General features: G+C 38.3%; 1 protein-coding gene across 4 annotated transcripts in view; it reads right to left on the bottom strand.

The window, feature by feature from the left end:
- LOC139936752 (inositol polyphosphate-4-phosphatase type I A-like) overlaps positions 1-15834 on the bottom strand; it is a 104968-nt gene that overhangs the window by 39958 nt on the left and 49176 nt on the right. For 3 of the 4 annotated variants that reach the window (XM_071931662.1, XM_071931664.1, XM_071931665.1), the window contains 4 exons: positions 7709-7951; positions 3374-3609; positions 2525-2551; positions 203-334 (listed from right to left, as the gene is read on the bottom strand). In XM_071931662.1, the coding sequence (XP_071787763.1) occupies positions 203-334; positions 2525-2551; positions 3374-3609; positions 7709-7951 (638 nt within the window). The remainder of the gene's footprint in view (positions 1-202; positions 335-2524; positions 2552-3373; positions 3610-7708; positions 7952-15834) is intronic. The other variant, XM_071931663.1, reaches the window with a different exon arrangement.

Below are 15834 nucleotides of genomic sequence, written 5' to 3'. Positions count from 1 at the left end.
ATGGTGCCCTATCTACATGCGTTAGTGCTAAGGCTTTAAAATGTGGCTTGCTCCAAGTGGCCTTGCCCTATTTTTTTATTTTTTGCCCTAAACAAAATTGTAATTCCAGGCCTGTGAGTGATGGTCTCTTGAGATTTAAACAGTTCTATGATATTGGGCCCTGGTCATTCAAATAATATACTTGGTTGTGAGTTGTGCATACCTCCCATAAGAGCATCGTCAGCTTGCCTCCAATCGGCATTCCGTCCGCGCCCAAGATGTCCCGCACCAACTTGTTGTCTGGAGACGTCAAAATATCACGGAATGAGCAGACGACTTGACCAATGGGGGCCACCTGAGGATTGCAAGTCACAGATAAAAAACAATGATATTTAAAAGATATTTAGAATCGAGATAATGTTGAATTGCTAAGGAGAGGCCAGCTCGAATAAGCCATTTACGTGTGAGATTTGAATAATGTCTGGTACAATGACATGCTTTATAGTCATCAATGCACCGCTTACATTTGAATTCCTCAGACTGTAGAGATACTTGCTATGTCAAATGGTTCGGGGAACACCTTAGCATAGCAGCCTCCAGATGAACAAACCCTGGTACCATTGTACCATACCATCCATTCAGAGTGTGTATGGATGCTCAACGTCTCTTACGTACATGTAACTACGCAGAAGCTTGCCTCAACCATGTGACACACATGCAGCAACTGTCTTGATAGTCTGAGAATTCAAATTTAACTGCTATACCTCGGTAACAGATTGTGAAGTTTTATTGGTCGAGAACCAATCACGTGATATAACACAACGACGCATGTTACATGGCTCGAGGGTCGGGTACATGTAACATGAAAAGTGATGTAATGTACACTACCTTGATCATTCCTACCTTTGTTCAATTTCCAGCGCCGTGTTCGAAGGAACAGTGAAGAATAGTTTTTATTTGAACTGTTCGTCTGCTTATTAAACTAAGCATACGCCATCGTAATAATGTTTGAAGATACCAACAGAACTTAGAGAAGAGGAATAATAATGTTACCAAGGTATAACAAAACAATTGTTACATGCTGTGATTGGGGTCCATGGGTTTTGTACACCCTCGGGGGTAAATGGCACCCTCGGCTTTGCCTTGGGTGCCATTTGCCCCTTCGTGTGTACAAAACACCATGGACCCCGTCACAGAGTGCACAAATTGTATTGTGGTAACTTGTGATCAAGCACGTCATTGTTTCAAGAAAATATTCAAATCAAACACGCAAATGGTCTAGTGGTGGTCTAGTGGTGTAAGACATACACGTATATAAATAATCTGGAATGATCAATGGTGGGTTCGAGTCCCACCTGAGCAGCATGTATATTTTATATAGCAGGAGTTGGACAGTGTGCTTGTCACACATTGGTGGAACGGTAGTTAAAAAAACAAAAAAACATTTAAGCTACCATTGCATTAAGTTCGCTGACATATTGCCCCTCGCATTTGGCGCTTTTGGCTATACATTGGCGTTCGTTATGAAATGAATATGGTTGGAAAGATGCTTTTACATGTATATATAACAAGAATGTATTGATCCGCACAAATATTCCTCCTTATTGTGCGTTTTTCCTTTTTCTTTGTTCACTAACATATCTTTACTGGGCCCTAGAAGGATGCAAGGGATATCCTACTGAAAAAAAAAAACGGTGAGAGTTCCAGTCACATTATGAAAATTAGATTTGTATCAAAATCTTAGAATCAGTGGCAGATAACATGGAAGCAGGAATATAATAATGATCTCATAAATGATTTGAATATGTAAATAATAGATGGATACCAATATGTTTGTGAGGGAGGGTGTGAGAGGCGTCCCTTGCGGCAGATGATGAAAGATATGTCTCAACAAGATTGTGGAGTTTGTTCTGGAGAAGATTGGAAGCTCTAAAGGAAGTGTGATTTATATGGACCAATGAGCATGAAACATGAGAAAATCAGCTTGCTAAATATTTATCTATTTATTAAAATATGTATACGTTTTAATTAGCGCTTAGAAACGTAGTTGCACAGAATAAATGCTTGCTACTATTATGAAAGGCAGTGAACACTATTGGTAATTACTCAAAATGTTTATTAGCATAAAACCTTACTTGGTGGCGAGTAATGGGGAGAGGTTGATAGTATAAAACGGTGTGAGAAACGGCTCCCTCTGAAGTGACATAGTTTTCGAGAAAGAAGTAACTTTCCACGAATTTAATTTCGAGGCCTCAGGTTTAGAACTTGAGGTCTAGAAATCACTCATCTAAAAGCACACAACTTCGGTGTGACAAGGATGTTTGTTTTCTTTCATTATTATCTCGCAACTTTGACGACCAATTGAGCTCAAATTTTCACAGGTTTATTATTTTATGAATGAATGATACAGTATAATATTTTCCTGAGCAAGCTTGTGAGAGGTTACTATATGGTATGGTATGGCTTGTGGTAGGAACACCTGCTAGAGCAAATTCTTTCTCTGATAAAATGATTTCATGATAAAAAAAATGACTTAAAGAATTACCTTGAACCAATGCTCTTCTGAAAATTGCTGACAAGAAATCAAATAAACGTCTTCAAGATAGATTTAAGTGAAACATCGATCCTGAAAAAGCCTCAAATGGATTTATTTAAAATGAATGCAAATTATTGCCAAGCTTACTTTCAGCCTACTTGACAACAGAATTGATGACCCCCCCCCCTAAAAAAAATTTCCCCTTCAAATTTTGCATTTGCATTTTGAAGAATTTGCGCACAGCTTATCCTTTTTTGCCAAAAATATTGGGTGAACAGAAATTTTTCATAGAGAGTTATTCTGGCCAGGCCCTCAGCATTCCCGAATCCATCTCAACTCCTTAGGAGTATGCAGCACCAGCAACAAAAATGGTCACACAGGTTGGTAGTCATTCCGTGCAACAATATCTACCCTCACAGGTACCCATTTACTCCTAGGTGATAAGAAGCAATTATGGTGAAGTGTCTTGATCAAGGACACAAGTGTTACGACCGAGATTCAAACCCACACTCCAATGACTTGGCCACCAGAACTTGAGTTTGATGCACTTTGGCCGCATGGCCATATTACGCTCATTTACCAATTGAAAAAAAGAAGCATACAAAACAAAGGGTTTTGGTTAAAAAAATAAAAAAATAAAAATAAAAACAGTACAACTTAGGCCCTTTTCGAATCCACGGCTTCGCCCTAGATTCTGCTTCAGCCTCCGTTCTCTCGTCTAAAGCCCTGACTGAACACAAACGCAAAGCATGCGAAATTGTCAAAGCAACCGCGGGGCCAAGGCTAGCCTAAGCCGAATCTGGAACCGAAGCCGTGGTTTTGATAAAGGGCCTAAATAAATGAAAATACAAACTTTACCTTGTGCATATTTCTATCTTGAACTTCATAGACATTCGCCCGTAACCGAGTAATGACAGAGATATTCCGACTGGTCTCAAACGACACGGTGGTCAGAAAGAAAGGATTACAATTCTTGCCGATGATCTCCGTCTGTCCACTCTTTGACCACCGTGTGTCCGGCGGCGTTACACAGCTGACTGACACAAAGGTACTCGGACTGTCATGAGTACCGGTCTTAGGGAGGTCGGTACAAGCTGAAATAAGATGAAAAATAAGTGCTATTCATACAACAGCAATTTAACTGGGGTCCCTTGCAAGGTTGTAAATTATAGTAATGTTTGACAAGATTTTGCAAGAGAACTTGGACAGTAAAAAAAATTGTTGTCCTTTCACACGAGGTACATATTGTAAAATCTTACAACCATGCTACAATTTAGCAAGGGACCCTTGCTAAATTGCTCTCGTGTGAAAGGGGCTTAAGGCACCAGTTTAAACCAGTGTACATGTTGCTAAGATCAAGTACACTCACCAAGAATTAAACCGTATCATGATTGAGCATGGCCTGGATTTCCTGGTGCTCTAATTTAGCGCCACTTTAAGCAGAGGGCCAAATTTCGGAGATCAGCTTTTGAAGAAAATATCGCTTAAACATTGCTTTTAAATAAGCAGCATACCAGTCACAAATTGTAGTGTGACTTGGTAGTTTGGCTGGTAACCTGGTTCCGGTAAGTATAACTTTGTTGTGCTTAGCTACTTTTTGTGCTTAAGAATCTCTATGACATTGTGCCAAAATTATAAAAAAACACACATTGTGATTGAAAAAAACAATTATTTTTACAATGTTGACTTGAAATATTTATTTGTTTTCTGCTCCTTTTGATGACATTATGACATCAGCAAATACACACGTACACAATCTAAAAAGTAAAATCAATACAATTAACCAGTTAACACTTTTGAATGTGTTTCTCACACAGTTGTATCAACAAAAGTAAAATTACGTCAACACAACTTTGAAGTCTAGGAAAACAATTTAATAAAGTTGGCGATAGTTCAAGTTGCATTAAATGATTAACTGTGAATCAATCGTGTCAAAGTCAAAATGATTTAAGAACACCAAGTATGTACCTGCAGTCAAACCATGAATTTTTGACAAAAACAGATAACAAAGTGTACACAAAAGTAATCCACATGAATGCTTACATTACAAGTAAATCTGCCTGGAATTGAACAAAAATCGAAATTCCACAAAAAAATCAGTTAAACATAAAAAAAAAAACGAAGAGCAACTAACCAAATTTGCACCAGCATTTTTTAGGGAGTTCCATCGCCCTATGTACCTGCTGCACACCAACTGACTAGTTCCTACCTATACACATAACTTGTTTGAATGTTTCCCCCTCCTCCCCTGCAGTGTTTAATATCTCATCTGGTATAACACTTTAGCTTATGTCCTGTCACATTTCTGGTCTGTGCAAACCCATGTTGACATTATTTTTTTCATAAACTTCCTTCTATTTTATGAAGAGGAATCATGTGAGGATACAGTAATACATCAATCCACTTCAACGTGTTCTGTTTACCGTTTTTTTAAAACCTAATACACCTATTTGGTCATCAATCCTAGCTTGACAATTTGTTAACTCAATCCTGCGTACTGATTTCACAGATCTTGCTTATGCACATAATAAAGCAGCTATTAAGCACAAGCAAAATTATGCTTACCAGAATAAGGTTACCAGCCAAACTACCATGTCACATGTACAATTTGTGACTGGTATCTTGCTCATCTCCGCTCAGCAGAGATGTGTCAAGCAATTTTTTTCTGCTTAAGCGGCGCTATGAAACTGGGCCTAGGGGATTTGCTACCCCCTTATCATAACCCAGAACGTTTCTTCATAATCTACGTTTCCTCGTTTTCCTCAAGTACTTTTTAATGATGCCTTGGTTTCAGAACCAGTGAGCAAAATAAATAGCGTTGTTTGCTCACAGGAACAGATTGTGCAGTTTAAAAAAATTAGCAGAAACCTTTGCCAAAAACTCTGTAAAAGTTGACTAGTGTAGAGTTTGACTAGCATTTTTCAAAAGAGGAAATGGCATGACCTGATAAAAGTGTCCATGTAATAAAATCCACATCTATGTTGTCATTTAACAAAATTGAGAAGAGTTTACAAATATTGAACACGCGAGAGTGCATTGTCACATAATATGATCACGAGGTGAAACTCCGACCACAAACCTGCTACTCACATAGCAAGTTTACTCAAGAATGTAACTTTGATTAGAGAAATGTTACTCATAGAGTATGTTTTTCAAGAACATACTGTGACACTCTGATCACAGACCAGTTCCCAATTTCACAGAGCTGTTAAGCACAAAAATTTGCATGACATTTCTCCCTTGTTAAAAACAGGATTACCAACCAAATTTACGTTTGTTTCACATTGCTAGTTACTGGTATTCAGCTGTTGTTTGTAAATCCTGAAAATCAAGCGAAAATTTAGTTGATTACCAAAATGTTGGTAATCCTGTCTTTATCAAGGCCACAAATTCATGCTAAGCAAACTTTCATAGCAACTGTTGTGTTTTTCAAGAACATACTCTGTCACTCTAAACACAGACCTGTTTTGCACAGAGTCTGTTGCCCCCCTCCCCCTCCCCAAGTCTGAGCCCTTACTATGCCTATCATTCTTATCCTGACATGAAATATTTCAGCTTTACAATAGAACCATTCCATCGGATATTGAATTAAGATAAAACTATAAACGCACATCCTGCTTGTAAATGTCAGCCAATTCCAAAGAATAATAATGACCCCGCCCTACATATGTGTTTTTATCTCAGTGTTTGTAAACAATAACATTGTCTCAATGACTTGTGAGCAAGCTTTGTTCTACGCTTTGAAATATTAATGGGTAAGATTGATTGGGTAAGTTTACCCATTCAGTTTCCCTTGTAGTTTGCTACTTGATATTTGTAATCGAAAGTCGCATCCCTTTAATGTGATCCCATAGCTGCCAATTCCCAGATTGTATCGTAAACTTGGGTGTGATTTCTTTGCATGGATTCTGACTGGCACCCCGAACAGAGATATTGTCAAAAATGGGGAAACCGCTAACATTAGGGAACCGTAGCACAGTTGGTAAAGCACTAGCACATTAATCCGGAGGTCATTGTTTAAAGTCCTGCTTTAAAAGTCAATTTTATCTTTGTTCAACCCAAAGTTCTCTAATGTAGAGTTTTGCAGGGTGGGACAACACAAAACATTAACTTAAAAGCCATTGTACACTTCCGGTACAGAAAAAAAAAAAAGTTCACAGATTTACAAATAATTTACAGGGTTTATACAGAAGGTAATGGTGAAAGACTTCTCTTGAAATATTATTCCATGAAATGCTTTACTTTTGGAGAAAACATTAAAACAATATCAATTCTCGATAGCGAGAATTACGGATTTATTTTAAACACATGTCATGACACGGCGAAACGTGCGGAAACAAGGGTGGGTTTTCCCGTTATTTTCTCCAGACTCCGATGACCGATTGAGCCTAAATTTTCACAGGTTTGTTATTTTATATATAAGTTGTGATACACGAAGTGTGGGCCTTGGGACAATACTGTTTACCAAAAGTGTCCAATGGCTTTAAAAAAGGGTTGCCATTGGGAAACCCTTGCGTGAAAAGCCTTGTTAACAGATAAGCTCTCTCTCTTTAACTTTCCTTTAATTTCATTTCCTTGTAACCTTCAATTTGTGTGGCCATCTTGCCTGGTGTTGAGAGTCTTTAAAGGCAGTGGACACTATTGGTAATTACTCAAAATATTTATTGCATCAAACCTTACTTGGTAACGAGTAATGGGGAGAGGTTGATAGTATAAAACATTGTGAGAAAAGGCTCCCTCTGAAGTGGAGTAGTTTTCGAGAAAGAAGTAATTTTCCACAAATTTGATTTCGAGACCTCAGATATAGAATTTGAGGTCTTGAAATCAAGCATCTGAACGCACATAACTTCGTGTGACAAAGGTTTTCTTTTTTTTCATTATTATCTCGCAACTTCGACAACCGATTGAGCTCAAATTTTCACAAGTTTGTTATTTTATGCATATGTTGAGATAAAGCAAGTGAGACGACTGGTCTCTGACAATTACCAATAGTGTCCAGTGACTTTCAAGTATTCCAAATGAGTTATAAAGTGTGAAGTGCGCATTTTAGGCAACACAGCTTAAATGTGTACCAGAATTTTGTACGTGCAATTTCGCTCCCAAAATGGTGAGTGGGTCACAGTAGCCGGATGTGGCATTGGTGCAAGCGGTCAAAAGACAAAGATTGCAAAAAAAAATTAAAAAGATACTTACAAATAGACATTTCTAGAATGGGTTCCGACGTCGGTGCTTCATATGGGTCCATCTTTCCGATAACTCCATGCCTCTCCTCATCAATGGGATCTTGTCCGGTCCGCGCCATGAGTTGCATGCGTAGACTCTGCAGCTGACTCCGGAGGTTCTCGTAGCTTGCTGATTGTAAGAGGGCTACCCACTCATCCCGCAGGTCGGCGGAGTGTGCGGCAAAGAACTGGTTATGCTCCTCTCCGATGTATTCTATACAAATGATTAAAATGAAGCAAGGGTGAAATTAAACTCCAAGATTTTTTACTGGCTTCTTTATTTTCTCCCTGACGATGATGACTTGACTAATAAATCTTGAATTAATGGCGTGTCATGGCCGAGCGGTTAAGAGCAGTTCGAGGGTTTGAGAGTCGTGACACCTGTGTCCTTACATGCCGTAAGCAAGACACTTAACCACGATGCCTCATCCTTCAGATGGGACGTAAAGCCATTGGTCCTGTGTGTTGTGTAACACAGAACCCAGTGCACTTGCCGAAAGAAAAGGAGTTCACACCGGTGTTTCTGGTTTAATCGACAGCATATTGCGCCACAGCACCTTGTAAACCATTACATGGAGCTACATGTATCTAGAAGGAGCTACAGGTCTCATAATTTCAAACGTAGTCCCACATATCTTGCAGGAAAATTTTGTATATTAAAGGCAGTGGACACTATTGGTAATTGTCAAAGACTAGCCTTCACAGTTGGTGTATCTCAACATGTGCATAAAATAACAAACCTGTGAAAATTTGAGCTAAATCGGTCATCGAACTTGTGAGATAATAATGAAAGAAAAAAACACCCTTGTAACACAAAGTTGTGTGCGTTTAGATGGTTGATTTCGAGACCTCAAGTTCTAAATCTGAGGTCTCTAAATCAAATTCGTGGAAAATTACTTCTTTCTCGAAAACTACAGCACTTCAGAGGGAGCCGTTTCTCACAATGTTTTATACCATCAACCTCTCCCCATTACTCGTCACCAAGAAAGGTTTTATGCTATAAATATTTTGAGTAGTTACCAATAGTGTCCACTGCCTTAAAAGCGCATTGTGCGTCACTGAGTGACGGATATGCGTGCTATATAAGAAGCCAATATTGAATGATACACTGAAACAAAACAAACGAAAGACTCTCCTGAAGACAACAGAAGATTCCACGATAGCCGAGGCCTGAAAACCAATCAAAGCAGCAAGATTAAACAAGTGGTGCGAAACCATCTCCATGGTACATTACAGCAAATCTCTGGTGGTTGTATAATTACCAGTCAATCACTCAATCACTCCAGCTTTATAGGAAGAAACAGTCAACTTGCGGGTACAACCATGTGTAAACCTCTTTTGTTGGAGTGTTGGCTTGGAAAAGAGCCGGTCTCGTTGTTCGAACAGTATACTCTGCTCGTCTTCAGGAGAATGCAGGAATAATGGTGGTGGTGGAGCTTTCTTCAATAGCGTCTTTGAAATGCAGTGACTTGTAGTTCAGGCACATCACACCTGAGCACCACACTGCTCAACGGAAGTCTTCAAATGCTACTTTCAAAGTTGATCTAAACATCCATCGTACTTTTGGCCAAAAAAGTGAATTAAAAACGAATGTTTTTAAAGAGAATGAAACGGCAGGAACGGCAACTTTCGAACCTCCGTTTTGAAGTGCAGTGACTTGTAGCTTAGGCACATAACACTGCTGAACAAAAGGCCTCAAATCTTAACTGCCAGTTTTCTTTTTACCAAGCAAAGTGAATGAAAACAGGAACGGCAGCTTTCAAACCTCTGTTTTGAAAGGAAGTTTGTTGGTGGGTGTAACTTGGTAGTATATTAGTTCAACATGGTTTCACATTAGCTGATGCATGCTTTCAGATCAGGGAAGTGAACAAGTAGCGGCTGTACTTGCTGATGTTGTTTCCTCAACATTGACTTCACTCTGTCGCTTCACAAACAGCAACAAGCGACGGTTGCGACAACCGATCTACCACAAGTAAACATTGATACTTGAAGATGTTATCACTGAGTTTAGTGCCAAGCTAAATGAAATGTTACCAGTCCTTGTCGAAAGCAACACATGAGAGTTAAAAAAAAAAAAAAAAAAGGCATGTTCAAAACTGAGATTTACTACTTGTAATGTGAAAGTATTTAGTTTGGATAAATGGAAATTTGCGTCGGGGTTAAAGAATATTTATCTTCCTCAGAACATCAGGCAATCTACAAAACTTTGCTTAAATCCCATCTTTTTTCAAAAGCCTACTGCACGGCGCTATGAGCAATGACTGTTTGATTGATTGATTGAATTTTATTATTACCCATTATACATCGATGTGTGTTAGCACTGTATAGTCAGTACTTACCCGAGTAAGGCATATTAATGAAACTAAAACAAAATTTCATTTTGACAATAAAAAGCGTCAGTGTCACCGAATATGCTCAGTAATAAACCACAAGGGAAACTGACTAGGTAAATTCTAAATAACTTGGTGTTGAAAAAAAATTTTAAAATGTTGAGAGCGGGTTTTGAACCTAATGTTGGGGGTCTCCCTATTTTGTAAAGTATCTTGGAGTCAAGTTTTCTTAGCTCAGCCCAAATTATTTCCTTCTGGTTTATTACTTGTAACAGAAAGTCAAGTCCCCCTCAAAGTGATCAAGTTGGTATAAAACATTGTGAGAAACGGCTCCCTCTGAAATGCCATAGTTGTTGAGAAAGAAGTAATTTTCCGCAAATTTGATTTCGAGACCTCAAGTTTAGAACTTGAGGTCTCGAAATCAACCATCTAAACGCACACAACTTCGTGTGACAAGGGTGTATTCTTCTTTCATTATTATCTCGCAACTTTGATGACCGATTGAGCTCAAATTTTCACAGGTTTGTTATTTTATGCATATGTTGAGATACACCAACTGTGAAGGCTAGTCTTTGACAATTACCAATAGTGTCCACTGCCTTTAAGCTGATGCATGCTTTCAGATCAGGGAAGTGAACAAGTAGCGACTGTACTTGCTGATCTTGTTTCCTCTACATTGACTTCAAAGTGATAAAGTTCGTAGCCCGGACATACGCGAATGGGCAGTTGCGTATGTAAGCGCACTCGCCGATTGTAAACAAATCACGGCAATGTGTGTTCTCTTAAAATTAAAATCGTTCCGTAGTCACGCAACACATCAAACATGTCTGCGCCCAGGGTGGCATCAAAACGCAGAGCAAGTTAGCGCTCCAGTCAATATATATAGCTCTATTCACTATATAGAAGTAATAGTACACTTGAGTTGTTAACTAAAAGAGTTTTTTTTAGCAGAGTTGGTTCTGAAAAGAATTGAGTGCTTAACCACTGAAAACCAATGCTACTCAAAAGAGATATATTCACATGGTATAACCCCAAACCTCTATTTTACTTCCACCAGACAAAGTTTCAAATCCTTCTTAGTACTAAGTTTGTACCATAGAGTTATATATAAGAACTAGAGGCATACTTGTAATGCTTCTTGCACAAATGCGACGGGACCGCAAGGAGACACGCACGCCATTCTGCACGCGGGTTGAATATGAAAAATACGTTGGAGTTTGTGTTTATTGAACGCTGACGCGATGTTGTTTTGTCAACTTACAAAATGGCCGCACAAACACACGCTAAGCAATGCCTGTTTGTTCAACTTAGAAAATGGCCACCTGCGCGCATACAGGGCGCGTATATAGGCCAGTGCGCCCTCTAGTTCTTATATATAACTCTATGATTTGTACTTTGTTACTCCACCAGAATATTTCCAGTTTAGGAACGAACCATTGGCAAATCTCACATAAAGTACAAAAAGTATCAGGTTCATTGCCAAAGAGTCTGGAGTTGAAAATTGTGGTTTATTAAAAGTGAAAGTAATGATCGACATATTGAAAATCGAATGATCTATATCCTGCTGAATATGAAAGTGTTCGATGGTTAGAGAGTGCAACCTGATAGTGACTGTGGGCGAGATAGAATGGTGCCACCATTAACGATATCAGTGATTAGAGATAAAATACGTATCTACCAGTTCGCGCTAATTTCGAATCAGATGATTCTTGAATTATGAACTCTGCGTATTGTGAGTGTCAATTCGTCGAATGCTCAGTGCAAAAATTACGTTCTAAACTTTGCGCGTGTAAAACCAAAAGCAAAAACAAAACTTAACCTCTGTGACTTAATGAGGCTGGAAGGTAAATTCAGTGTGGAGTTGGTCTTGAAAAGCGTTTGAAACTGTTTTTAATAAAATGCATAATTGGGTAGAAGATGTTGTAAAAGTAGAATACAATGATCCACACAAACACGCCTCGAAATTGCACGGCTTTCCTTTTAACTCATCGACTAACACGGTCGGCCATTTATGGGAGTCAAATATTTGACTCCCATAAATGACCGACCATGTTAGTTCGCAAAGTAAAAGGAAAACCTCACAATTTCGAGGCAAATTTGTGTGGATCATTGTGTTCTAGTTTTAAAACATCATTCCAACCATACGCATATTATTACAAACGGTTATAGACCAATTCGTCGGATTCAAGGCAACATGTTCCTTTAAAGCAATACAGTTCTCTAAAGAACAAAATCTACCTGGTAAGTATGTAACACACATGGTGTTACTGCAAACCAAATAGATAAATATTTTTTAATTCCCTTAAATATAAGTAAAAACATTTTAATACTTTCTAAGGACGAGCAGAAACCTGTATAGTTTGATTCTTGATCAAGAACACAAGTATCACAATCGGTATTTCATATTGTTGTTATTGAAAACAGATCACCACCAGGAAACGCCACACAGATGGTTCTACTGTTATTAATTAAAACAAAAACTGTTAAAAATATGTTTGGTTGAGAGACCGATAGTTTATTCAGAATTATTTTAATAAATTGGCACCGTGACAAGAAAATCAAAGTTGATCATGGTTATTGGAAATTTCCCAAAACAAGATTACTACAATATCACACCATTAAGGCTAGTTCAACGAGCGAAACAGGAAGGCCATGCAGAGGTTACAGAATGAATTACAGACCTTATTAGTTAAAGGCGCCTTGGGAAAAGGCGCTTTTAGCAAATTCCTTGTTATATTATTATTATTATTATTATTATTATTATTATTATTATTATTATTATTATTATTATTATTATTATTATATGGGTTAAACCAAAATTTATATTATTATTATTGTTTGTTCTCTTTGCTACAAAGAGAGGGTCTGAAAAAATATCTCTCCAAAAAGTCAATTTGTTGACACATTTGTCAACCGGTTCTTCTGGGGTAGATTTCACAAAGAGTTAGGACTGGGGTGGATTTCACAAAGGTAGTCCTAACTTAGGACTAGTCCTAGGCAGTGCAAAGAGATAGGACCAGTCCTAAGTTAAGACCAGTAACTCATCCTAACTTAGGACTGGTCCTATCTCTTAACATTGCCTAGGACTAGTCCTAAGTTAGGACTACCTTTGTGAAATCCACCCCTGGTCCTATACTAGGACTGGTCCTAACTTAGGACCAGTCCTAGGAGATATCAAAAACGTAGAGCTAAGTCCTAAGTTAAGACGAGTAACTCTTCCTAACTTGAGATAAGACTAGTCTTAACACTTTGTGAAATCCACCCCTGGTCACCTTTTTGTTCACCAACTACATGTATCCAACAAAACTACAACCATAATACATGTTCACCAACTACATGTATCCAACAAAACTACAACCATAATACATGTTCACCAACTACATGTATCCAACAAAACTACAACCATAATACATGTACCCAGACATAGACCCAACCCATAAAACTTGTACAAATTATTTAACAAGTTTGTGTAAACCTCAAGTCAACAGTGTTGGAGTGTTACTGAACTGGACAGCACCATTATTTTTCAATCAATCAGCTTATATCGTCTCGTCAACGCAAAAGTGATGTATATTGATTTTAGATTTTGAAAAACAAATCTTGTATAAAAATGCTTTATGCCAAAACATTGTATCTCGCCGCACACTTTTTCTCATTTTTTTTCCATCTGGGATATATTATTACTATTAACCATACATTGATGTGTGTTAGCACTGTAAACTCAGTACTTTTCCCCGAGTCCTGTGAACAAATATCACAGGCATGTTACTCGGGTGGGATTTGAACCCGAGACCCTTGCAAGATATGGCGCTTGACAATTTCAAACTCGCACGCAACGCAAGTTATATTTTAGGAAATACAACGCTTTGCACTGACATTTTTAAAATTCATGTTCGTGTACGAAACAGATGCACAATTTGACAGACTTGCTAATGTATCAAAAACTAACCAGCATCACCGCATGAAAACCAAAAGTAAAAAGGGACTACTTTACATGCGTGTGAAGCTGTTTAGTTATATTTAAGGAAATACAACGCTTTGCACTGACATTTTTAAAATTCATGTTCGTGTACGAAACAGGTGCACAATTTGACAGACTTGCTAATGTATCAAAAACTAACCAGCATCACCGCATGAAAACCAAAAGTAAAAAGGGACTACTTTACATGCGTGTGAAGCTGTTTTAGTCCAATCGAATCTCCATAATAAACTGTCTGCCGTAGTACAGTCTAGAATAATTATGCTGATACACATCCGTCAATAAGTGATTAAAGGCAGTGGACACTATTGGTAATTACTCAAAATAATTATTAGCATAAAACCTTACATGGTAACGAGTAATGGGGAACTGTTGATAGTATAAAAACATTGTAAGAAACGGCTCCCTCTTAAGTCACGTACATGTAGTTTTTTGAGAACGAAGTAATCTTCCACAAATTTGATTTCGAGACCTCGGGTTAAGAACTCGAGGTCTCGAAGTCAAGCATCTGACAGCACACAACTTCGTGTGACAAGGGTGTTATTATCTTGAAACTTTGACGACCGATTGAGCTCAAATTTTCACAGGTTTGTTATTTTATGCATATGTTGAGATACACCAAGTGAGAAGACTGGTCTTTGACAATTAACAATAGTGTCCTATGTCTTTAAAGCATCCATATGCTTGTTCTGCGGGCTGGGCCCAATTTCATAGAGCTGCTTACAATGAACGTGATCTTAATTTCTAGAAACATAACAATTTATTTTACAGTTGACATGATATAAACTTTGATTTTTGGGGTTGACCAAAGAATTGACTAGAGTAGGATTCAATCTGACTGGCACCCCCGAACAAAGATATTGACAAAATAGGGACACCGCCAATATAGGGCTAGATAGCTCAGTTGGTAGAGCGCCGGCACGTTAATCCGGAGGTCGTTGGTTCGAATCCCACTCTAGTCAATTCTTTGTTCAACCCCAAAAATCATTTCAAAATTTACCCAGTCAGTTTCCCTTGTGGTTTATAATGATATAAACTTGATACCAAACAACCTATTATAAGCGTATTTTGAAACCACTGATAAAAACTAAAATAATTTTCGGGCAAAAAAGTGAAGTAGTCGCTCTTAAAGGGGCACATCAATTTTCCTCCGGTAAGAAGCACTTCTATGCGGAAAAATGTAAGCTTGTAAAGGAACCTTGCTGAGGGCACCACAGCAACTGCTGTTGGTGTCGTGGGTTATTTTGAGGCATGTAGTCATAGAGTTGAAACCGTTCGTCTTCAAAGGAGCAATGGTAGGTAATTACAAGTGAGAACTGTTGATTAAAGCGAGTTGATTGATGAGGTTTATGATAGATTTATCCATTTCCTATGAGAGGGCTCTTTAGGGCAACTATCATCATGAATCATAACGTGAATGTCAGACAGATTCCATTTAGTCCGTTTGGAGACTTTCCAGAAACATATTTCAACCTTAATGAGTTGGGGTGGTTCTGAAAAGAACCGTTGGTTTCAACTCGACGTTTCGATCAGTATGCTCTGATCAGTATGCTCTGATCGTCTTTTTTTCTCCAGAAGATGATCAGAGCATACTGATCGGAACGTCAAGTTGAAACCAACGGTTCTTTTCAGAACCACCCCAACTCATTAGAGATAGTCATTACATGGTGTTACCGCAAACCTTTCCATATCGTATTTCCACCATGCAAAGTTTCAAATCCTACTTATATTTCAACCCCTCAACCCCCCACTCTTCAGTATCAATAAAAGTGCACACATTTGATACAA

This window comes from Asterias amurensis, chromosome 4 (genome assembly GCF_032118995.1).
Source record: "Asterias amurensis chromosome 4, ASM3211899v1".
Taxonomy (NCBI): domain Eukaryota; kingdom Metazoa; phylum Echinodermata; class Asteroidea; order Forcipulatida; family Asteriidae; genus Asterias; species Asterias amurensis.
This window is presented reverse-complemented; position numbering and strand designations above follow the sequence as displayed.